This window comes from Mirounga leonina, unplaced genomic scaffold (genome assembly GCF_011800145.1).
Source record: "Mirounga leonina isolate KUSES-001 unplaced genomic scaffold, KU_Mleo_1.0 Mir_165, whole genome shotgun sequence".
In the NCBI taxonomy this organism is placed as follows: domain Eukaryota; kingdom Metazoa; phylum Chordata; class Mammalia; order Carnivora; family Phocidae; genus Mirounga; species Mirounga leonina.
Genome location: NW_023270415.1, coordinates 799,965 through 825,798, shown reverse-complemented (window position 1 = coordinate 825,798; position 25,834 = coordinate 799,965). Strand labels below are relative to the sequence as shown.

Genomic DNA, 25,834 nt, shown 5'->3' with positions numbered 1-25,834 from the left:
AGTGATGTCCCTCAGTGAAGCAGACTTTTAAAAGTTCCGATTTTGTGCTCCAGGGCTCTATCACTTGCCGGAAGCAGCTGACAGAGGCCCCTCCCCCGCCGCCTATCCTCCCGAATATCCCCTTGGATTCACTTCTCCGCACATCCTACCTCCCGGAAAGTGGTCGCTTTTCTGATGAGAGAGTTGTTGCTATTCTTTTCTTCGATCTCCTGTTGAGTTTGTAGGTGTTCAGAATGGTTTGATCCTTATCCAGCTGAATTCCTGAAAGGAGACGAAATCCAGGTCTCCTACTCCTCCGCCATCTTGCTCTGCCCCCCCCAGTCCCATATACTCTTTACCTGGCTTCCCCCACTGGTGGTATCTTATTTAACCATAGTACATTATGATCTAGAAATTGACATTGGAACAACAGTGTTAACTGGACTGGTGTTAACCATTTTTCCCTTCACATGCACACATGTGTCTGTGTGTGTGTGATTCTCTGCAATTGTAGCATGCCAACTGATTGATGTAATTACTATCACAAAAGAGCCCTTGGTTGTTACAGAGTGCTTTCACATTTCTTTCATTAGATTCTCCCAGTAATTTTGTGACATAAAGACACATTTACAGATGAAGAACTGAAGGTTAGCAAAGAATGGATAATATGGTTCAAACTTTGTATCTTGCTGGGTGTGGAACTAAGGCAACACCCCCTCCTTTGTTTTGACACCTGGCCTTGTGCTATTCTTCACCCCCATTATTTCCCAGTTTTTCTAGTGCACTGCACACATGTATTCACATCACTGCCTCAGAAATGATGCTGCCACCTGCTCTCCTAGGCATGGTTTGCATCTGCCCATGTTGGATAGGTATGTAGTATGTACTGATGGTAGCAGGTTATAGGCCTGATACAGCTGAGAGACCCATGTCCAAGTCAGTTCATCTCATTGGTGCTTGGAAAATATTAAGATGGTGAATATTGTTTTGAAAAAAACATAACTACATTTTTTCTGTCCTTTGAAAAAGAATGTGTTTCCTTATATTTCTCAAATTCCAAAACTTTATTCAAATACTATATATGGAGCAACTCCTTCTGGATGCCTGGGACTGCTCTAAGCACTGAGGTGCAGCTCTGGACAATACAGACAAGGTCTCTTCTGCTGTCCAGGGGCTCCCCTTCTTCATCATGAGCATTACACGCTAGAGAACTGAAGAAGAGCCTGTAAACTAGCCATTGTCCAGCAGCAGCATTTTGTTGCTCTGAAAACATTATCTTAAGTACCATTGCATTATCGTAACAGAAGGAGCATTTGGAACTCCCTGGGCAATGAGGGAATTTGTGCATACGACTCAAGAATTGGGTTGTAGACATGGGAACCTGTCTGCCGCAAGTTAAGTAAATAAAGTTATCAAACAGATACCATATGAGAGAGTGTGCGTGTCAGTAAAAGACCAACCCATGGCAGTGAGTGTCTTCATGTAGTATAGTATGAGTGATACTTTCTTTTTTTCCTAATTTATATTTTCTGAAATTTTTTATAACAACCATATAACTTTCTGTAATACAAATACATAAATAATAGAGAACACAAGTTGTACTTTTTATTCAGACATAGTTTTTATCAAGGAAAATAATTTTGAAATCTTATTAATTCATGCATTCATGCCTTCCTTTAAAAAAATACAGACACTGCATGCTGGGACTGTTCTTAGTACTGATGTCATAGGCACAGATAAAGGATAATGTTCCTGTGGTCATGGAGTGTGAGGGTTAAAGCCATAAAAGATCAGGTAGCATTCTGTTAGAGCTGAGTACACCAAACATGAAAAGCACAAAAATGGCTACTGATGGTTTTAACAGTTTAAGTGGTCATAATGATGGGACTCTGAAATTTTAAGTTGGCATTTTATTTAAGCTTATCAGTTATCTTTAGCTTTATGATGATGCTAATATGACGATGGTTCCTAAAAATCTCATTTAGGGCGCCTGGGTGGCTCAGTTGGTTGGGCAACTGCCTTCGGCTCAGGTCATGATCCTGGATCCCGGGATCGAGTCCCACATCAGGCTCCCTGCTCGGCGGGGAGTCTGCTTCTCCCACTGACCCTCCCCCATCTCGTGCTCTCTCTCTCTGTCTCATTCTCTCTCTCAAATAAATAAATAAAATCTTTAAAATAAATAAAATAAAATAAAAATCTCATTTAATCTTTCTTGAAGATCTTATCAATTACTGCAGTGGTCACTTGATATGCATTATCTTGGCTAATCCTTACCACAACGCTGGGATGTGTTGTTATCCCCACTTTCAAGATGAGGTATCTGAAGGTCCAGACTCACCCATGAGTTAAACTATGTGGCTACATATGTGATTGAGCCAGCTTACATTATTTCTGGGTCCAAAATCCATGATATCACAGGTATATTTGGTTAAATTTCAAATACTAGCTATGTCAATGCCTGTTAAAACTTTCTAAACAGAATTGAGATGTACATTAGATATGCTTGCAGCAGTTTGTGTTTTCAAATAAAGCTCTGATAGTATTAGTGAATTATAGCATTCTTACTTCAGATCCTAATTTGTCTTTGTTTTGGATATTTTACAGAGAGACCCAATAATTGCAAAACAGCTCTTTGGCAGTTTGTTTTCTGGAATTATAAAAGAAATGGATAAATACAAGACCAAGTCTGAGAAAAACAACATTACTCAAAAGTTGCTCCAGGACTTTAATCATTTTCTTAACACCACTTTCTCTTTCTTTCCACCTTTTGTTTCTTGTATCCAGGTAAGTTTGTACACATGCTTCATAAATATTGCATTATCTACTTTGCCATCACATGACTGTGTCATAATAACTTCATTTGTTTCACAAGCTGAAGCACAAGGTGTTTGAGTAGATGTGCTCTGTATGGTTACCTCTTCCCAGATGGGTGGGTGTGATTTATTTGTTTTTGTTTTTTTTTTAAACAAGCATATAGGGGCGTCTGAATCTTGGTTTCAGCTCAGGTCATGATCTCAGGGTCCTAGGATCAAGCTCCACGACAGGCTCCATGCTCAGCGGGGAGTCTGCTTGAGGATTCTCTCCCTTAGCCCCTCCCCCCCATTTGCACCTGCTCTCTCACTCTTTTTTCCTCTCTCTCTCTAAAATAAATGGATGAATCTTTATTTAAAAAAAAAAAAAAAACCCAAAACTCCAAACTTATATTTGACTGAATAATTAGAAATCAGCCTTGGTATAAAAGTGCTGTGATTTTTTTTTTTTTTAAAGATTTTATTTATTCATTTGAGACAGAGAGAATGAGAGACAGAGAGCATGAGAGGGAGGAGGGTCAGAGGGAGAAGCAGACTCCCCGCTGAGCAGGGAGCCCGATGCGGGACTCGATCCCGGGACTCCAGGATCATGACCTGAGCCGAAGGCAGTCGCTTAACCAACTGAGCCACCCAGGCGCCCAAGTGCTGTGATTTTTAATAAGCCATAAGCCAGTCCCTTCAGTGTTTTGGTTAAGCCCTGCATGTCATTATATACTGTTTCACCAGATTATTTCCTGCCTCACGATTGCCTTCAACAGATGTTGATTGAGCATATTCCTAACTTTGTTCTAAGTGGTGGGGATGGTGAATGGGGCAAAGAAGCACAAATCTCTGCCCTCCTGGAAATACAATGGGTGACAAACAATAAACAGACAAATATAGAAGATAACATGAAGTAGTCTTAAGTGTCATAGAACTTGAGTACTACAGAAGGACTAGTGTAATATAGGGTAGTAATGAAGCAGGGAAGGAGACAGCCTCTTGAACAGGGTGGGGTGGTGGGTATGTACCATGATAGATATTTAGATGGGAGTGGTCAGAGAAGGCCTTTCTAAGGCAGTACAGTTTGAGCAGATGTTAATGTAGGCATTGTTTCAGTTACTACTTAAACATGCTTACTGGAAGGTTACTTTTTCATATAAGAAATGTTTCCTTTGCCGTTGAAAACATGGATCGTTACAAAGTCCCTAATATAAAACTGTTTCAATTCATTATAGTATTTAAAAAATTTTTTTATTTAAATTCAATTTAATTAACATAGGGTATTGTTAGTTTCAGAGGTAGTATTTAGTGATTCATCAATCTTATATAACACCCAGTGCTCATTCCATCAAGTGCCCTCCTTAATGCCTACCAACCAGTTATGCCATCCCCCCACCCACCTCCTCTCCAGCAACCCTCAGTTTATTTCCTATAATTAATTAGGAGTGTCTTATGGTTTGTCTCCCTCTCTGTTTTCATCTTTTTGTTTTTCCTTCCCTTCCCCATGTTCATCTGTTTTTGTTTCTTAAATTCCACATATGAGTGAAATCATATATTTGTCTTTCTCTTATTTCGCTTAACATAATACCCTCTAGTTCCATCCATGTCATTGCAAATAGCAAGCTTTCATTCTTTTTGATGCATGAGTAATATTCCATTGTATATATACACCACATCTTCTTGATTCATTCATCTGTCGATAGACATCTGGCTCCTTCGATATTTTGGCTATTGTGGACATTGCTGCTATAAACATTGGGGTGCATGTGCCCCTTCAAATCACTATGTTTGTATCCTTTGGATAAATACCTTAGTGGTGCAATTGCTGGGTCATAGGGTACTTCTATTTTTAACTTCTTGAGGAACCTCCATACTATTTTCCAGAATGGCTACACCAGTTTGCATTCCAACCAACAGTGTAAGAGGGTTCCTGTTTCTTCACATCCTCGCCAACATCTGTGTTTCCTGAGTTCATTTGAGCCATTCTGACGGGTGTGAGGTGGTATCTCATTGTGGTTTTGATTTGTATTTCCCTGATGCCAAGTGATGTGCATTTTTTCATGTGTCTGTTGGCCATTTGTATGTCTTCTTTGGAGAAATGTTTATTCATGTCTTCTGCCCATTTCTTCACTGGAGTTTTTGTTTTTTGGGTGTTGAGTTTGATAAGTTCTCTATAATATAATAATAGTAATATATTTTGGATACTAGCCCTTTATCTGATATGTCATTTGCAAATATCTTCTCCTATTCTGTAGCTTACCTTTAGTTTTGTTGACTGTATCCTTCACTGTGTAAAAGTTTTTTATCTTGATGAAGTCCCAATATTTCATTTTTGCTTTTGTTTCCCTTGCCTTTGAAGATGTGTCTAGCAGGAAGTTGCTGCAGCCGAGGTCAAAAGGTTGCTGCCTGTTCTCTAGGATCTTGATAGATTCCTGTCTCACATTTAGGTCTTTCATCCATTCTGAGTCTGTTTTTGTGTATGGTGTAAGAAAGTGGTTGAGTTTCATTCTTCTGCATGTGGCTCTCCAATTTTCCCAACACCATTTGTTGAAGGGGCTGTCTTTTTTCCATTGGATATTCTTTCCCGCTTTGTCAAAGATTAGTGGACCATAGAGTTTGAGGTTCCATTTCTGGGTTCTCTATTCTGTTCCATTGATCTATGTGTCTGTTTTTATACCAGTACCATACTGTCTTGATGATGACAATTTTATAATATAGCTTGAAATCTGGAATTGTGATGCCTCCAGCTTTGCTTTTCTTTTTCAACATTCCTTTGGCTATTCAGGATCTTTTCTGTTCCATACAAATTTTAGGATTGTTCCAGCTCTGTGAAAAATATTTGTGATATTTTGATAGGGATTACATTGATGTGTAGAATCTACTTTGGGTAGCATAGACATTTTAACAATATTTGTTCTTCCTATTCATGAACGTGGAACGTTTTTCCATTTCTTTGTGTCTTCCTCAATTTCCTCATAGGTGTTCTGTAGTTTTCAGGATACAGATCCTTTACCTCATTGGTTAGGTTTATTCGTATTATGGTTTTTGGTGCAATTGTAAATGGGATCGATTATCTGGTTTCTCTTTCTTCTTCATCCTTGTTAGTGTATAGAAATGCAACTGACTTCTGGGCATTGATTTAATATCCTGGGACTTTGCTGAATTCCTGTATCAGTTCTAGCAATTTTTTGGTGGAATCTTTTGGGTTTTCTACAGAGTATTATGTTGTCTGCGAAGAGTGAAAGTTTGACTTCCTCTTTGCTGATTTGATGCCCTTTATTTCTTTTTGTTTTCTGACTGCTGAGTCTAGGACTTCCAGTAGTATGTTGAACAATGAGGTAGTAAGGGAGGACATCCCTGTCGTGTTCCTGCCGTTAAGGAAAAGCTCTCAGTTTTTCCCCATTGAGAATGATATTCGCTGTAGGTGTTTTGTATTTGGCTTTTATGATATTAAGATATGTTCCCTCTAACCCTACATGGCAGAGAGTTTTATGAAGAAAGGATGCTGTATTTTGTCAAATGCTTTTCTGCATCAATTGAGAGGATCGTATGGTTCTTGTCCTTTCTTTTATTAATGTAGTATATCACCTGAATTGATTTGTGGATGTTGAACCACCCCTGCAGCTCAGGAATAAATCCTACTTGGTTGTGGTAAATATTTCTTCTGATGTACTATAGGATCCTATTAGCTAGTATCTTGGTGAGAATTTTTGCATCCATGTTCATCAGGGATATTGGTCTTTGTCTGGTTTTGGGATCAAGGTAATGCTGGCCTCATTAGAATAAGTTTGGAAGTTTTCCTTCCATTTCTGTTTTTTGGAACAGCTTCAGAAGAATAGGTATTAATTCCTTAAATGTGTGGTAGAATTCCAGTGGGAGGCCATCTGGCCCTGGACTCCTGTTGTTGGGCAATTTTGGATTTCTGATTCAATTTCTTTGCTGGTTATGGGTCTGTTCAGGTTTTCTATTTCTTCCTGTTTCAGTGGGGTAGTTTATATGTTTCTAGGAATGCATCCATTTTTTCCAGGGTGCCTAATTTGTTGGCATATAATTGCTCATAATATTCTCTTACAATTGTTTGTATTTCTTTGGTGTTGGTTATGATTTCTTCTCTTTCATTCATGATTTTATTGATTTGGGTCCTTTCTCTTTTCTTTTTGGTAATTTGGGCTACAGGTTTATCGATCTTATTAATTCTTTCAAAGAACCAGCTCCTACTTTTTTTGATCTGTTCTACTGGTTGTTTTTTTTTTTTTTCCTATATCATGGATTTCTGCTCTAATCTTTATTATTTCTCTTCTCCTGCTGGATCTAGGTTTTATTTGCTGTTCTTTTCCCAGGTTCTTTAGGTGTAAGGTTAGGTTGTGTATTTGAGACCTTTCTTGTTTCTTGAGGTAGGCCTTTATTGCTATATACTTCCCTCTTAGGACTGCCTTTGCTGCATCCTAAAGGTTCTGAACTGTTATGTTTTCATTTTCATATGCTTCCATGTATTTTTAAAAATTCTTTAATTTCCTGGTTGACCCATTCATTCTTTTTTCTTTTTTTTTAAAGATTTTATTTATTTATTCATGAGAGACAGGGAGAGAGAGAGAGGCAGAGGCAGAGGGAGAAGCAGGCTCCCCACTGAGCAGGGAACCCAATGTGGGACTCAATCCCAGGACCTCGGGATCATGACCCGAGCCAAAGGCAGACGCTCAACCATCTGAGCCACCCAGGTGCCCTACCCATGCATTCTTTAGATGGATCCTCGTTAACCTCCATGTATTTGTGTTCTTTCCAAATTTTCTCTTGTGATTGCATTCAAGTTTTAAAGCTTTGTGGTCTGAAAATATACATGGTATAATCTCAGTCTTTTTCTACTGGTTGAGACCTGATTTGTGACTAAGTATTGTCATCTATTCTGGAGAACATTCCATGTACACTTAAGAGGAATGTGTATTCTGTTGCTTTAGGATGAAATGCTCTGAATATATCTGTGAAGTCCATCTGGTCCAAGGTGTCATTCAAAGCGTTGTTTCCTTGTTGATCTGCTTAATGATCTGTCCATTGGTATGAGTGGGGTGCTAAAGTCCCCTACTATTATTGTATTATTATCAATGAGTTTCTTTAATTTTGTTACTAATTGGCTTATATATTTGGCTGCTCCCAAGTTAGGGCCATGAATATTTATAATTGTTAGGTCTTCTTGTTGGATAGACTCTTTTATTAGGAGGTAGTACCCTTATTTATCTCTTATTACAGTCTTTGGTTTAAACACTAGTTTGTGTGATATAAGGATGGCTACTCCAGCTTTCTTTTCATGTCTATTAGCATGGTAAATGTTCTCCATCCCCTCACCCCTCACTTTCAATCTTTGGGTCTAAAATGAGTCTCAGCATATCAATGGGTCTTATTTTGTTATCTAATCTGATACCCTTTGTCTTTTAATTGGAGCATTTAGTCCATTTACATTCAGAATAATTCTTGAAAGATATGAATTTATTGCCATGTATTACTTAAGTCACTGTTCCTATAAATTGTCTCTGTTCCTTTGTGATCTTTGTTACTTTTGGGCTCTCTTTTCCCTCAAAGGATCTCCTTTAATATTTCTTGCAGGGCTGTTTTAGTGTTTACAAATTCTTTCAGTTTTTGTTTTTCCTGGAAACTCTTTATCTCTTCTCCTATTCTGAATGACAGCCCTGCAGGATCAAGTATTCTTGGCTGCATATTTTTTCCCATTTAACACATTGATTATGCCATGGCAGTCTTTTCTGGGCCTACCAGGTGGAAGGGTCTCCTGCCAGCCTTATGTGCTCTTGTAGGTTAAGGACCTCTTGTCCTGAGCTGCTTTCAGGATTTTCTCTTTATCTCTGAAATTTTAAGCTTTACTATATTATGTCAGGGTATTGACCTATTTTTATTGATTTTGTGGGGGATTCTCTGTGCCTCCTGGACTTGAATGTCTGTTTCCTTCCCCAGAGTAAGGCAGGTCTGATCTATAATTCGTTCAAATAAACCTTCTTCCCCATCTCTCTCTTCATCTTCTGGGACCTCTATTACTAAAATTTCACTTTATGGTATTGCTGATTTTTTGAAGGGAGACTTCATGATCCAGTAGTAGTTTATCTCTCTTTTTCTCAGCTTCCTTATTTTCCATCATTTTATCTTCTATATTACCGACTCTGTCTTCTGCCTCATTTATCCTAGCTGTTAGAGCCTTCATGTTTGAGTGCATCTCAGTAATAGCATTTTTAATTTTGGCCTGATTAGATTTTAGTTCTTTTATTTCTACAGTAAGGGATTCTCTAGTGTCTTCTATGCTTTTTTCAAGCCCAGCTAGTATCTTTATAATTGTTTTGATTTCTAGTTCCGACATCTTACTTATATCCATATTGATTAAATGCCTGGCAGAGAGTAGTACTGTCTGTTCTTTCTTTTGCAGTGAATTTCTCCTTCTAGTCATTGTATTTAGGAAAGTAGGGGGAAAGAGAAAAACAAAACAGCAAAAACAGCAATAATAACAACAGAAACCTCAGGAAGTTGTTTCTGCTGTATGCTGTGTACACTCTGCTGTTGTGTTTTGGCTGCTCTTTCCTACTGGTCCTTCCTCTACAGAGTTCCTCCTTGCTTGCAGTGGGGAGTGTTTTGACCTTTAAGTACATGTGGTTTGATTTGTTTGTCGTTAAGCTTGTAAAGGAAAAAAGAAAGAGAAGGAAAAAAAAGACAAAACAAAGCCTGATCCAAAACAAGAGAAAGGGAAATGGAACAAAAGTGGATACAAACAGACAAACAATAAACTATAAGCCTGATTCTAGAAAATAAGAAGGAAGGAAAGAAGAGTTGGGAAAGAAGAAAAGAGAGAAAAAAAGTAGCCAGGTCCAAAAAATAAGAGAAGGAAACAGTCGAACCAACAACTGAAAAAAAAGATTATCAGCCTGATTCAAAAAAAGAGAAAAGGGAAAAAAATAATTAAAGGATGAAGAATAAAAAATAAGATATAGAAAAATACAAAGTGAAAAAATAGCTTAGGGGTGGCTGGGTAGCTTAGTCATTAAGCATCTGCCTTCAGCTCAGGTCATGATCCCAGGGTCCTTGGATCAAGCCCCGCATTGGGCTCCCTGCTTGGCAGGAAGCCTGCTTCTCCCTCTCCAACTCCCCCTGCTTGTGTTCCCTCTCTGGCTATGTCTGTCTCTGTCAAAGCTGGAACCAGGTTATAGGCAATCTGCACTCAGCTCTGTCCCCTACTCCCCTCTGTCCCAGAAAAGACTTTGCAGAGGCTTGAATCTGTTGTGGCTGACCACAGAAACTACGGCCAGGTTAATTGCAGTGTGCTCCAGTCTCTGCTTTCTGCTCAGTTCAGCTACAGAAAAGCAGCTACGCAGAGTGCACACAGAGGTTTAAGCCTGTTGTGGCTCACAGCAAAAAGTTGTTTAGAGGTTTTCTGCCCTCTCTATGTACCTGTGACCCTGCTGTTTGAGCACTGCTCAATGGTTCCAACTGAACTTTGGTCCTTGGAGAGGCAAAATACCTCTTCCAAATGCCCTCTGGAATGGGTGTGATCTCTCCCTGTGCAACCCAGGGGATCTCCTCACTGTGGCTTATTGTGTGGTTCCTACCCACCGGGCTGTTTCCCACTTTCTCCCTCTTCCTGACGTAGCTCTGAGAAATGGGTTCTGTCCCCTTTGTGGCCTTGTGGCTTTCCTCTCCCCCAGTCCAGGGCTCTGAACCTTATATCTGCCCCATTCTATTGCTCCCAACTGTGCAGATTGTTTTCTTAATCCTCTGATAGTCCCAAAATACTTGAATGTTGATCTAGCTGTATTTGAAGGACATGGCAAGGTCAGGGTCCCCCTACTGCTCCACCATCTTAACTCCAACCCCCAAAGCCCATTTTAGTAATTTTGTAACTAGTAACCTCCCTGGAATAAATTAAAGTATATATTCTTTAATATTATTTGTCAGTAGCTTTGGTTTGCAAACTAATTGTATAATAATTCCCTGAGATGAAATACTAGGTTTTCCTGTTTTGTTCTTTCCTATGTAGCATGAAGCTATTAATATTTTAAAAAGCTAGCTTTTTCCATTGTTGTTTGAGAGAGTCATTAACTGTCATTAAGTAAATAAATGACTTCTCACTCTGGAGCTTGTTACTTGGCATTGCGTATGGAAAAAGCAGCATGAATGTAAGTCAGTGCCTGCAATTTGCAGCATTTGCTGTTATGACTTTCTGTTTGTGGTTCATATGTGAAAGTATGATTTTTTTCCTCTCTCCATGGCATCTTAGTACATTTGGCATAGCGTTCACGTGAGTTCTTATTCTAACGAGCACTCTCTTTGAGATGCCACTGCCCAACCATGACATCCCAGAATGAGTTTCTTGTCTGCTGTATATCCTGTATTTGTCAGACTATCCTCACTATATCCCTCAGACTGGAAGAGAAATCCATTTAGCCATTTTTCCATGACACAGTCAGTGACTGGCAAACATATACTAATTTGGTGTCCTACATATATGCTGTCCATTGCTTGTTTGACCTTTATAAAAATTTGGATTTTCTTTACAAAGCACTTATTGAGGATATTGTATGTGTGCATTTCTATTTAAGAACTATGGAATATTTGAAATGAAGAAATGTATCTTGCCTTCACCTAATAGGTGTGAGGTAAGGGTCCAAACAAAGATCATTGTTATTCCAGTAGATCGTCAACTTTTGAAAATTAGACTTCATTACTTTATTCTGTTTTGGAATTTATGAAAAGTGAAACCAGCTGAAGATTTCTTGCTTAGCCAATCATTCTTTATAAAGTAAAATGATACTGTCGACGAGATTATACAGAATAGTCAGTCTTCTTGAAAATAGACTTACAGAACTCATTTAAATTATGAGGGTGCATTTACGTATAAAGGAATGATACACCAGTAATAGTTGTTTACTTATTTAAAACTTTCAGAAAAGACTTCTGTTGCAAATGGGAATAAATCTTAAGCTACATGCAGTCAGGGACAGCATTGTTTACTACAACATCTGGAACATAGAAGGCATTCAGTAAATATAGAATGAGTTGATTCCTTGAAAATTAAAAGTATATTTATTTTAAAGATTTTATTTATTTGAGAGAGTGAGAGTGATTGCGTGTGCACATGTGTGCCCGTGCACTAGCAGGGAGAGGGACAAAGGGGGAGGGAAAAGGAGAGAGAGAGAATCTCTCCAGCAGACTCTGCTGAGCAGGGAACCCAACGTGGGGCTCGATCTCGTGACCCTGAGATCATGATCTGAGCTGAAACCAAGAGTCAGATGCTCAACCAACTGAGCTACCCAACAGCCCCCCAAAATATATTTATTTTAAAATAGTCTTATGTAATTCAGGATTTCACTCTCTAAATTAGAATGATGATATCTCAAAATCTGACAGCTCAGCTAAGACCAAGACTTTGCTGTGTTATTAACTGAAACAGAATTTTATTTGGATTTTCTTTCCTCTACCACTAGTTCCTTCTAAGAGTGACATTTTTGTTTGCTAGCTTGCTTTGGAGAATCTGCATTTTTTCAAGTCCTCTAATGTAGAACTTAAGTTGCCTTGGTCAGACTTAGCACGTGGTCCTTGTATGGCACAGCTGCGAGGAAAGTGTCATGTTTGTGGCTTAGGCGGGACTGTCTTTACTGTCTTTCCAGATACCTGCCTATATGTGTATGCATAGACATACACACAAGAATTATGTGCACACATGCGGGTTTGTTTTAATGAAAATGCTGCCGTACTATTTATAATGTTCTGTATATTGATTTGTAGCTTATTTTTATTGGTGTATATAGGACTCTCAAATTGAGAGTTACAAAGTAAGGTCATATAAAAATTCCTGAAATCCTCTAATTCAATATTATTGTGAATAAGTTAGCCCCTAGGTGGAAGGAGATGGGAAAAACGATGCTAAATAGTGTAACAGAGATAAGTATACCTACTACTTGGTGATTGGATATAAAATCTGTGTTTCAGCTGCTTTTCTCACCTATTCAGTCTAAATATTCCTGGGAACTACAATTGTTGTTTGGATATATAAATTATATATACAAAATTTTTTATGTTTTGCTAGTGGTTTTCTTGCTTTAAATTAACCTCTGAATTGGAAGTGTAAAAATAAAAGGTCATTTCCTCCTTTGAGCAAGCTGAATGTTGAGGAAATTTTGTTAATAGAATTACACAGAGAAATTTTTGGTTATATCACTACTTACATCAAAATGTTCTAAAATGTTTAGTAAAATGACTTATTTACTTGTGAAGATACAAAGTACCACAGGCAAAATAGCTGCATGTGTTTGTGGTTTCACAGGAAATCAGTTGCCAACACACAGACTTGCTGAGCCTCGACCCAGCTTCTGTCAGTGCTGGCTGCCTGGCCAGTCTACAGCAGCCTGTAGGCGTCCGCCTTCTCGAGGAGGCCCTGCTCCACCTGGTGCCTCAAGAGCCACCTGCCAAGAGGTTTCGGGGGAGGACTGTCCTCTCTCCTGATGTCGTCAGATGGATGGAACTTGCTAAGTAAGCTCTGTGATCCAGACTGTTGGGAGAACAGTGAATTTGACTGAAGCAATACAGAAAAAACTTCACTCTGGTAGAAAATGAGCAAATAAAGTTGATAGTAACACTTCTGTGAAATTTTTTGAAAAATCTCTCTGGCGAAGTACCATTCCATAAGTCAAGAATAGCTGTCACACAAGGAATGTCTTGCTTCAGGAAAGAGAACATCAGTTAAACCTGTTCTCTCAGTATACAATCTTTTTGGACTCGGTGTTATTTACCAAGTTTAGTTTCCTGTAAAGTGTGGCCATAATTTACAGTTTTATATGTTTTTACTGATTTACTAAACTGAATAGAGGATAATCCATTATTTTTAGCAGGACTCAAACTTTTAGAAACAATTTAATCCAATTACTTTGTTTATTTGGGAAAAACAAGTTCCATTTTGTCATTATGCCGTTTTGCATTATGTCTGGTCTTTTTCCTTACTTGTGGTTTTATCATAAGAAAGCCAGTGCCTAACTCTGAGAACAATGTTAGGTTGAAATTAAATTTGAACTTCTATTTTATAGTGCTGATTTTTAGATCTTCAGGTTTTAGGAAAAAAGAGTAAAGGTAAGGGTGGGGAATCTTTACACTATTCGCTGTTTTAGAATCATTCATATCTTAATTGAGCACTATATGTGAGCAATACATTGTATCAGGTGCTGAGAAGAATTAGACATGTCTCCTAGACTAACAAAACTAGCCATCCAGTAGGAAATGTATGTGCTTACATGCATAACTAACCATAGGTGAAATGGAAAGTGGTGAGTTTCTTGAGAGGCAAGATAAATACCAGGGCAGTTCAGAAGGTGCATCTTGGCTAGTACTGATTCTACCTAGTAACCATTTTTATCCTGTTGTTTCAGATGTGTAAGTGAACGGTCAGTAACACTGTATATTTAATATTTTCTGGGAATGAGAAACTCATCTAATGTGTATTTACTGGGTAAATGAAGTACACAACTTTTAAGGGCCTAAACTTTAAACATTTGTTTCTAACTTTATTTAATACTTCCTCATACTTTTGGGCACCTGGGTGGCTCAGTCAGTTGAATATCCAACTCTTGGTTTCGGTTCAGGTCCTGATCTTAGGGTCATGAGATCAAGCTCCGCTTTGGGCTCCACACTCAGTGGGGAGTCTGCTTGGGATTCTTTCTCTCCCTCTGCTCTCTTTCTCTCTCTCTAAAATAAATAAATCTTTAAAAGAAGTACTTCCTTATACTTTTGTGTATATAATATTTTGCATTCCTGGGGCGCCTGGATGGTGCAGTCGTTAGGCGTCTGCCTTCGGCTCAGGTCATGATCCCGGGGTCCTGGGATCGAGCCCCGCGTCAGGCACCCTGCTCAGCGGGAGGCCTGCTTCTCCCTCTCCCACTCCCCCTGCTTGTGTTCTCTCTCTCACTGTGTCTCTCGCTCTCAAATAAATAAAATCTTTAAAAATATATATATATATTTTGCATTCCTTTGAAACAGAGTACTAAGAACGTAATTTTTGCCTGTTCATGATGTCATGGTCATCATTTTGACCATATTATAGTGTGTATCATCCCAGGAACATGGGGCCAGTGCAAGGTGGATATGACACTGATCTCTTTTCTTGATTACATTCCAAATTTTAGGTATTGACAGGATTTCAGATAGGTCACCCACTGAAATGTGCAATGTTACTATAATGGATTAACACAATAATCTTATTGTAATGAGGCAATTTATCCATTGTAAATTTATGATATTTTCAGATTTCACTCTAAATGTACTTTAGAATAATCTCTGTCTCCTGTATGGCTAAAGTAGCAAAACCTAATAGTAACTTCACAATGCCTAAGATTTTATATTTTTATAAAACAAAAATAACATATCCTTTTTGGCTAACATAATGTGGCCTCTTGATTTAATATCATTTTGTTAGAATAAACACTTTAAAAATATTTGCATATTCATTGATTTGGATTTTTGTTTGTTTGTTTTTTTAGACTGTATAGGTCAATTGGAGAATATGATGTCCTCCGTGGTATTTTTAGCAGTGAGATAGGAACAAAGCAAGTCACTCAGAGTGCGATATTAGCAGAAGCAAGAAGTGATTATTCTGAAGCTGCTAAGCAGTATAATGAGGTAAAATTGATCTCTAGCAAATATGTCAGTTGCTTAAACACGTTAGTTTTCTGAATGGAAAAACTTTTAGCTTTAGAATTCAGAGCTTCATAATGTTTAAACTTTATTCCTTAGTTTTTACACAAAAATTAATATCCGGGAATAGTTTTATAATAACCAAATGTGAAATAATTATTGCTTTATCTCTTACTCTCTTTAAGAAAACATCACTGAATAAAAGAGAAAGCATTTCATACCAAATACTATAAAACTATAAGATGTTATTTCAGTATCTGCTGTTACTATATAATTCTATTTGGGTAGATTGTTTTCCTTCAGTAAATAAAAACTTTATGAAGAGGTAGATAAGAATTGGTTTTGGGAAGGTGACTATAAGGTCAATTTTGTACATTTTGTGTTTTGAGTTGCCAGTGGCTATCCAGGTATAGATGTCTAACAAGTAGTTAAAATTCAGAGTCTGTGATCTGTGAGATTCTTGAATGAGCAGTCCAGGTTGTAAAGTCATCTGCAATTTTCAGTAAATGTTCTATTTTCTAATTTTCAATCTAAGAACTTTTTAAATGGTAAATAACCCACAGTATTGATTTAAATCAAATTTTGGGTCATTCAGACAGAATCTTTAGTTAATTGGCTTCATTTGTAAGTTTCTCAGAGAAATAGTTTCCTCTTGGTTTTTATGTTCATTTGTTCCCATAAATTTGTTTTGGTTTATTTTCTTCCATTCAGTGTTACTCTATTTTCCTTTTTCTCTCCCCTTGTCATAAATCTGAAAATGATTATCCTTAGCATGAATGTTAACACTACCTATAATGCAGTGTTTTCATTTATATTCTTTCCAACTTTGTAAAATAAATTTATGAACTTTTCTTCATGAGGCTCTCAATAAACAAGAGTGGGTGGATGGTGAGCCTACAGAAGCTGAGAAGGATTTTTGGGAACTTGCATCCCTCGACTGTTATAACCAGCTTGCTGAGTGGAAATCATTGGCATACTGTTCTATAGTCAGCGTTGATAATGAAAACCCTCCAGATCTAAATAAAATGTGGAGTGAACCATTTTATCAGGTGGGTAGAATTATTTTTTTTTAAGATTTTTTTATTGATTTTAGAGAAAGAGCACGAGCAGAAGGGGCAGAGGGAGAAGGAGAGAGAATCTGAAGCAGACTCTGCACCCAGTGTGGAGCCCAACTCAGGGCTTGATCACATGACCCCGAGACCATGACCTGAGCTAAAACTAAGAGTCAGATGCTTAAGTGACTGCACCACTCGGCATCCCCAGTAGAATTACTTTTCAGGTCACTAAGATAAATATTTTAGATGGTAAGCTGTTTTCTAATTAATGAAGTTGTTTAAAACTTCTAAAAAACAAAGTAGTACTTGTGAAGTATTAGGATATTTGTATAGCCCAACTCTCCCCATGAACTCCATAATATTGTTTAAATCTCTTACCACTTTTGGCTGATCCTTTCCAAATAAATGGGATGCATTTAAAAATAAATATTAACATCCATGCTATGACTTCGTGGAAGAAAATTTCATGGTGTCTCTGCCTTGAGTCACAGGCTATGCATGGGATAGCCCTGACCCCTGGAGTGGGATGGTTCCCCTCCCATGGGATCACCCAGACTCTTGGAGGGAAGCGGCTCACCTGGTTCCCACAATACAGCTGTCTTGGCTGTGGTTGTAAATTCCTCACTTGTATGTAACACCCAATGATCTTTCAGCTAAAAGTGGTTCTCATCGTCTATAGAACATATTCCCATGTATTTTGTGGTTACAAAATGAATAATTTTAAGTGAACGTGTTTTAAAAATTGTAGTTTTAGGTTTGAAACATCAGACATCATCACAGTAGCTCTAAATCTTGACCTAAAAAATTATACCGAAAGATATTATAAAATAATTAGGCATATTCATATGGCTTTCTAAAGTTAAAAGTAGAGTCTTCTGTTCCTTAGGAGACCTATCTACCTTACATGATCCGCAGCAAGCTGAAGTTACTGCTTCAAGGGGAGGCTGACCAGTCCTTGCTGACATTTATTGATGAAGCTGTGAACAAAGAGCTTCAGAAGGCTCTTATAGAGCTGCATTATAGTCAAGAACTGAGTCTTCTTTACATCTTACAAGATGATGTTGACAGAGCCAAATATTATATTGAAAATTGCATTCAGATTTTCATACAGGTAATGCAGATGCACCAGTCTGAAATGTACCATTTCTATGATACTTTTAAAAGTCAGTAAACTCTTGAATAAAAAAAAAATCAGCAAGCAAAAATTTTCATTTACTATTTGATACCACCCATTTCCTTCTTTTCTGTTCTTCCGGTTTCTTCTAAAATCTCTTCACTCTGTCCTTTGTTTTAATGCATTTTTAATCCTTTTTTTTTTCTGTTTTAAAAAGTTCCATTTTTTTTGTTTTTCCTTAGGTTTTTATCTTTCTCACACTGTTAAAGAACACTTGGGAGTAGACTTTTCATCTAGATTGGCTGAATGAAAGTTTGATTGCTTTGTGAAGAACATGAACTAATTTTCCCTGTTCGTTTTTTACCATTGTGCCTTCTTTCTTTTTTGCTTTTATGAGAATCTTTGATGTTTTTAAAGTCAGTGTCTTTATAGAACCTGTTAACATTTATCATTGGCTTGTATTGATCAGAAAAGCATACCCACTCATTGTCTTTATTTTGTATTTATTGATTGTTTGTTTTATTTATTTTTTTATTATGTTAGTCACCATACATTTCATCATTAGTTTTTGATGTAGTGTTCCATGATTCATTGTTTGTGTATAACACCCAGTGCTCCGTGCAGTACATGCCCTCCTTAATACCCATCACCAGGCTAACCCAACCCCCTTCCTTCCCCTCTAAAACCCTGTTTGTTTCTCAGAGTCCATAGTCTCTCATGGTTCATCTCTCCCTCCGATTCCACCCCCTTCATTTTTCCCTTCCTTCTTCTAATGTCCTCCATGCTATTCCTTATGTTCCACAAATAAGTGAAACCATATGATAATTGACTTTCTCTGCTTGACTTATTTCACTTAGCATAATCTCCTCCAGTCCCATCCATGTTGATGTAAAAGTTGGGTATTCATCCTTTCTGATGGCTGAGTAATATTCCATTATATATATGGACCACATCTTCTTTATCCATTCATCTGTTGAAGGACATCTCGGCTCTTTCCACAGTTTGGCTATTGTGGACATTGCTGCTATGAACATTGGGGTGCATATGGCCCTTCTTTTCACTACATCTGTGTCTTTGGGGTAAATACCCAGGAGTACAATTGCTGGGTCATAGGGTAGCTCTATTTTTAATTTTTTGAGGCCCCCCCACACTGTTTTCCAAAGTGTCTGTACCAACCTGCATTCCCACCAACAGTGTAAGAGGGTTCCCCTTTCTCCACAACCTCTCCAACATTGTTGTTTCTTGCCTTGTCAATTTTTGTCATTCTAACTGGTGTAATTTTATTTTTTAAGTAGGCTCCATGGCCAGTTTGGAGCCATTGTGGGGCTTGAACTCACGACAGTGAAATCAAGATCTGAGCCAAGATCAAGAGTTGGTCACTCAACCAACTGAGCCAACCAGGCACCCAAAATTTTGAATTTGTTTAGTACATTCAAGGGGAAGTTTATCGAAGAAGTAATTGACTTCTGTTGTTGGCAGTTTTATATTATAGGACATAGTGATTTTTAAAAATTGGTGGTGAATAGAGGCAACAATGCCTAATTATATTGATTTTATTGACTTCTTTGAACCAAAATGTGATTAAAAACCTAAATTATTTTTAAAAACTTAAACCATTTGTTAATTATTTCTGTGAGTTAACTATTAACTACTCTGAGACACATTTTGTAATTGATGTAGGGTAGTCGTGATATTTTATGTTTTAGGGAACTGTATTAAAATTTAAAGTAGTAAATTGATTTATAAACAATGTTAAATATCTTTTTTCTAGAATTACTCAAGTATTGATGTCCTCTTACACAGAAGTAGACTCACCAAATTGCAGTCTGTACAAACTATAATAGAAATTCAGGAGTTCATCAGTTTTATAAGCAGACAAGGTAATTTTTTTTAACCTGCCATTTTTTCTTTTATAATTATGGAAAAATTTTGGTATGATTTTTTTTTTTACTTAGTGAAAGTACATGTTTCTTAACATATGGGTTAGAAAATACCTTGAGTTCATTCTACAAATATATATTTTGACATCATTGAAATAAATGTTTAAAATGGTCAAGCACTATTCTAGACACTGGGGATGCAAAGCCAAATAAAACATATTGCCTAGCTTGAAAAAGCTTTCAAAAGAGTGGGGTAATCCCCACACAGTGTGATCCTACTGAGGCAGGGAAGTCCCATGTCAAATACAGATAACAGAATATGCCCTGGACTGAAGGGTGCAGGAGGTTCCTGGAGGAAGTGCCTGAGTTGAGTGTGTAAAAGACTCGCAGAAGGTCTGTCTTATAGAAAGCCTGCAGTGTCCAGATGGGCTGGAAGTTCAATGACTGGGTGCCACATGCCCTGGCCTGAGGGGAGGTGAAGCTGCTGGTGGCAGTGTGCAGACCCTGAAGGTCTTTCTGCTGCCAGCAAGTAGATTTTATCCCGGCACCTATGGGAGGCCACCCAGAGTCAAAGGGAAAGAGTACATCTTTGCATCAGGTATATATCTTAGTTATAAATTGGAATTTCAGCTTGTTTGCTGAATAATTAAAAATAAAAATGAAAGACTCTCTCAGAGTACTAATAAAAACTGGTATTCCTATATATCTATAGCTAATCATACTCTGCTTTAAATTTGGAGAATTCTTTTTCAAGTACATATTGTTAATGACATAGTTAATGATCACTCATTAAGTGTTTTCTACTTTCCAGGACTTAAGTTAATCTCTTTTTTCTATATTACATAGTTTTTATGAAAGCCTTACAGGATTTAGATTTTTTTCATCTCATTTTATAGAAACATAGGTTAAATAACTTGCCTAACCTAGTGTGCAAAAGATTCTGATCTTGAACCCAGGACTGTCCGATTTAAGCTTGTGTTCTTAACCACTGCTTTCCCACCAATAGAAAGAGAGAAAACTAAAGCCTTAAACATTAGTAATGTGAGATTTAAATTTTTGAGAGTTATCATGAATCTCTTAAGGCCAGATTGCTTTGTTTATTAATTATTATGATGTAACCTTGTGCACATACCAGGGTCTGGGGCAGTATTCCATCATTCAACAGTGATGTCCCTCCAGCTTAAGAGGTGAATATTCACATAAATGGCATAAACCAAGACTATAAGTAGCCCTATGCTGATTCAGACCAGATTTTGCCGACAAGAAAATTGGCTGCAACCCTATGAAACTTTTCAAGTTTCAGTGCTTTTTTAGATTTTGGAATTGTGGATGAAGGACTGTGAACCTATGCTAAATTTAAAAATTGTATGTTTATTTCCCCAGTCTTACCTCTGTGTCCTTAAGAAATTGAGTTTTGATTGTCAAAATGTATTAGATTTACTGCGGTATCTTTTTGTTCCTGTTGTGAAAGACAAAACAAAAGTTTTTAATTTGGTCAAGAAATTTGAATTAAGTTTCTATTTACTAATGGCAGCCCAACTTTGTAAATTGGTCTTGTCATTGAGCTGTGGATATAGTCATCTTCTAATATTTTTAGGTAGTTTATCATCTCAAGCTCCCCTTAAAAGACTTCTAAAAACCTGGACAAACAGATACCCAGATGCTAAAATGGACCCAATGAACATCTGGGATGACATCATCACAAATCGGTAAGATGTGAGCTTTTTCATCTGAATATGGATTTTTTTCTGAAATTGCCAGAAAGACTTTTCTCCAAAACTATGGTTTAGGAAAATGTGAGATTTGAGTCTAGTGTAGATAGCTCTCATCTTGCTGATTTCCCATGTAAGTTCTTAGTTCTCAGAAGACTCTCCATTTCAGCAGTGTGTCTTTTGTCCCAGCTTGTCCCCTGTGAGGAGATTGCAGCCCACTAACATTGAATTTGTCATGTGCTGGGAGGTTGGTTATGAACATCCTTCTGGCAGTGAGAGAAGGCAGGCGAGCAGTGGGGGCAGTGGTCCATCTGCTTCTGTCTCAGGGCTGAATGTTAGCTAGTGAAATGGCAGCAAAGAAAACACTGCTCAGTGATTTTTTTATTCTATTATAAATTGGATTTTTGACACTCCTGACTCTCTTACATAACTGTATGTATCACTTTACCAGGCTTGAGATCATTTCATATGCTCAGTTTTTCCTTGCCCTGTGACAACCCTGGATAATCCATGAGGCAGATATATTTCAGAGACAAGGCAGCAGAATCAGAGATGTTGTGAACTATTTTATGCAAATATACACAGTAACTAGGACTCAAGGACTGTGACGCTATGTTTGGTGTTCTTGCCATTATATCCTTTTTTTTAAGATTTATTTATTTATGTATGTATTTGAGAGAGAGAGAGAGAAAGCATAAGCGGGAGGGGCAGAGGGAGAGGAAGAGAGAATCTGAAGCAGACTCACACTGAGCTCGGAGCCCAATGTAGGGCTTGATCTCATGACCTTGAGATCACGACCTGAGTCGGACACCTAACCAACTGCACCACGCAGGCACCCCTTGCCTTTATATCCTATTTCCTCTGCTGCCATAGTGTTTTTTGTGGGTTTTTTTGGTTTGTTTTTGTTTTTTACTTTTTATAGTTTTTATTTTTTGTTTTTTTTTTTTTTTACTATTTATTTTGAGATAACTTCTTATCTATAGAAAAGTTATAAGAAAAGTTAGAACTCCCTTCTGTATCTTTTACTCAGATTCACTGTTTTTAAACATTTTTAACATGTTGCCACATTAGCTTTTTTTTTCTCCCCACGCATACATATTCTGAACCATTTGAATTTAAGTTGCATATATATGTCTCTTTATCTCTTCATCAGTGTACATTTCCTAGGAACAAAAGGAACAAAATTTCCTAAGAAAAAGTATTCTCTCATATAACCTCAGTACAATAATAACTTCACTGTTTTCATTTTTAATCTACAGCCCCAATTTCCGTTTTGTCAATAGTCCCATTAATGTTCTTTGAAGCATTTTATCCCCTTCTAAGACAGAATCCCGTCCAGAATCTCATACTGCATTTAATCAATATGTCTTTCTGGCCTCTTAATCTGAAACATTTCCTCAGCCATCTTTCATGACATTGACACTTTAGAAGAATGTTCGTCAATTTGGGTTTGTCTGTGTAGTCTCACATTTGTATTCAGGTGATACATCCCTAGTTAAAATATTACTTAACTAAAGTATTATTCTCAGGGTATCACATCTGGAAGCACAGAGTGTCCACGTGCTTTTTACTGGAGATAGTAATTTTTATTGCCTGGTTAAAATATTGTCTGGTCTCTCACATGGAAAGATGTTTGACATCACTCATCATCAGGGAAATACAGATCAAAACTACAATAAGATATCACCTCATACCTGTCAAAATGGCTAAATCAACAATATAAGAAATAACAGGTGTTGGCAAGGATAGAGGGAAAGGGGAACTCTCTTGCACTGTTGGTGGAAATACAAACTGGTGCAGCCACTGTGGAAAACAGTAAGAAGGTTCCTCAAAAAGTTAAAAATAGAAGTACTATGCAGTCTAGCAATTGCACTACTAGGTATTTACCCAAAGGATACAAAAATAATAACTTAGAGGTATATGTGCACCCGAATATTTATAGCAGCATTATCTGCAATAGCCAAAGTATGAAACAGCCCAAGTGTCCATCCACTGACAAATAAAGAAGATGTAGTGTGTGTGTATACACACACACACACACACACACACAATGGAATATTACTCAGACATAAAAAGGAACAAAATCTTGCCATTTGCATTAACATGGATGGAGCTAGAGAGTATTATATTAAGCAAAATGAGTCATTCAAAGAAAGAGAAATACCATATTTATTTCACTCGTATGTGAAATTTAAGAAACAAAACAAACAAGCAAAGGGAAATAGGCAAGCCAAGAAACAAACTCAACTACAGAGAACAAATTGATGGTTACCAGAGGGGAGGCGGGTGGGGGGAAGGGTTAAATAGGTGATGGGGATTAAGGAGTGCACTTATGATGAGCACTGGATGATATATGTATGTAAGTGTTGAATCACTATATTATACATCTTTACTGTAAGATTGTTAACCAACTGGAATTAAAATTAAAACCTTAAATACATACATAAGAAAATAAAAAAGCACAACTCAGAAAAAATATTGTCTGGTCTCTCCAGTGTGTAATGCTTGGGATTTGTTGTTGTTTTAATGCCTAGTTTTTTTCTCACATTCAGCAATGTGAGAGATTGTTTGAAACATGCATATATCCTGCTTCTCATAAGACTTAATCCTTTATATTTTGCATCTGTGCATGACTGTTAGCCAAAGCCAATCTTGACAATGATAGTTGCAAGGTGATGATTTTCTAAATCCACCACTTGTTCCGTGTTTATCAGTCTACATCTTAGTGTAAGGAAGAGCCTTCTCTTCTCTATTTATTTATTCACTTACTTAAATTTTAGTTACCAATATAGAATCATGGATTCCAGTTTTATTTAATGGAATATAATCCATTAATGTTCTTATTTATATCATGTTCAAATTGTCTCAGATTTGGCCAGCAGGAGCCCCTTCAAACTGATATTACAGGCACATCTTGCAAAATTATTCCATGTTTTTTCTAGAAATGTTATAGTTTTAGTTCTTACATTTAGGTCTATGATCCAAAGATTATATTTGTAGATGGTGTTATGTTCATATAGCTTTTTCATATGGCTATCTAGTTGTCTAGTCCCATTGTTCAAAAGTCTTTTCATAATTGAATTGCCTCAACAGCTTTTTTGAAAATCAATGACCATATGTGTGTGGGTCTGTTTTTGAATACTCTATTCTATTACTTGTTTATATATACATTTTTTTTCATATATCAAACTCTCTTCATTACTGTTGCTTTATGTCTTGAATCACATAGGTGAGTACTCCAGCTTTCTTTTTCTTTATGAAAATTACTTTGTTTTAGGTTATTTATATTTATTTATACATTTTAGAAAACTGCTTGTCAATTTCTACCAAAAACAAAAGCACTGACATTTTGGGATTTTGTTGACTAGATCAAGTTTGGGAATTGCCATCTTAGCAATATAGAGTTCTCCAGTTCATGAATATATGTCTTTCTAATTAGGTTTATTTAGGTTTCTTTAAAAAAAATTTTTCTTTTCATTTTAAGCGTACTCTTAATTCCCTTTATCTATTTCACCCACGCCCCACCCATCTCCACTCTGGCAACCCCCAGTATGTTCTCTGTAGTTAAGAGTCTGTTTTTTGTTTGTCTGGTTTTTTTGTTTGTTCATTTGTTTCTTAAATTCTAGATATGAATGAAATCATATAGTATTTGTCTTTCTCTGACTTATTTCACTTAGCATTATACTCTCTAGGTACATCCATTTTATTACAAATGGCAAGATTTAATTCCTTTTTATGACTGAGTAATATTCCATTGTATACATACCACATCTTTAGTATCCATTCATCCGTCAGCAGACACTTAGGTTGCTTCCATATCTTGGCTATTGTAAATAATGCTGCATTAAACATAGGAGTGCAGATGTCTTTTCAAATTAGTGTTTTCGTTTTCTTCAGATACCCAGTAGTGAAGTTCCAGGATCACATGGACGCTCTGTTTTTAATTTTTTGAGAAACCCCCCCCCATACTGTTTTCCACAGTGGCTGCACCAGTTTACATTCCTACCAACAGTGCATGAGGGTTTCTTTTTCTCCACATCCTCACCAATACTTGTTATTTCTTGTGTGTTTTATTTTGATCACTCTGACAGGTGTAGACAGGTGTAGACAATGAGGTCTACCTCTTAATGTAAGGAAGAGCCTTCTCTTCTCTATTTATTTATTTACTGATTGTGGTTTTGACTTGCATTTCCCTGATGATGAGCGACTTTGAGCATCTTTTCGTGTGTCTGTTGGCCATCTGTATGTCTTCTTTGGAAAAATGTCTATTCAGGTCATCTGACCATTTTTAAAATCAGATTATTTGCTTTTTTGGTGTTGAGTTGTGTAAGTTCTTATATATTTTGGATATTAACTCATCACATATGTCATTTGCAAACATATTCTTCCATTCATTAGGTTGCCTTTTTGTTTTGTCAGTGGTTTCCTTCACTGTACAAAAGTTTTTTTATTTTGGTATAGTCCCAATAGTTTATTTTTGTTTTTGTTGCCCTTGCCAGAGGAGACATCTGGAAAATTGTTTCTATGGCTGATGTCAAAGATATTACTGCCTGTGTTCTCTTCTAGGAGTTTTATGGTTTCAGGTCTCATAGTTAGGTCTTTAATCCATTTTCAGTTTATTTTTGTGTATGTT

The 25,834-nt window shown here is 37.1% G+C and overlaps 1 protein-coding gene across 5 annotated transcripts in view; it reads left to right on the top strand.

Moving 5' to 3' along the window:
- The window catches only part of PRKDC (protein kinase, DNA-activated, catalytic subunit), a 243,275-nt gene that overhangs the window by 169,328 nt on the left and 48,113 nt on the right, over positions 1-25,834 (top strand). For all 5 annotated transcript variants that reach the window (XM_035011118.1, XM_035011120.1, XM_035011117.1 and 2 more), the window contains 7 exons: positions 2,584-2,763; positions 13,084-13,289; positions 15,287-15,425; positions 16,301-16,489; positions 17,382-17,606; positions 19,381-19,489; positions 21,087-21,198. In XM_035011118.1, the coding sequence (XP_034867009.1) occupies positions 2,584-2,763; positions 13,084-13,289; positions 15,287-15,425; positions 16,301-16,489; positions 17,382-17,606; positions 19,381-19,489; positions 21,087-21,198 (1,160 nt within the window). The remainder of the gene's footprint in view (positions 1-2,583; positions 2,764-13,083; positions 13,290-15,286; positions 15,426-16,300; positions 16,490-17,381; positions 17,607-19,380; positions 19,490-21,086; positions 21,199-25,834) is intronic.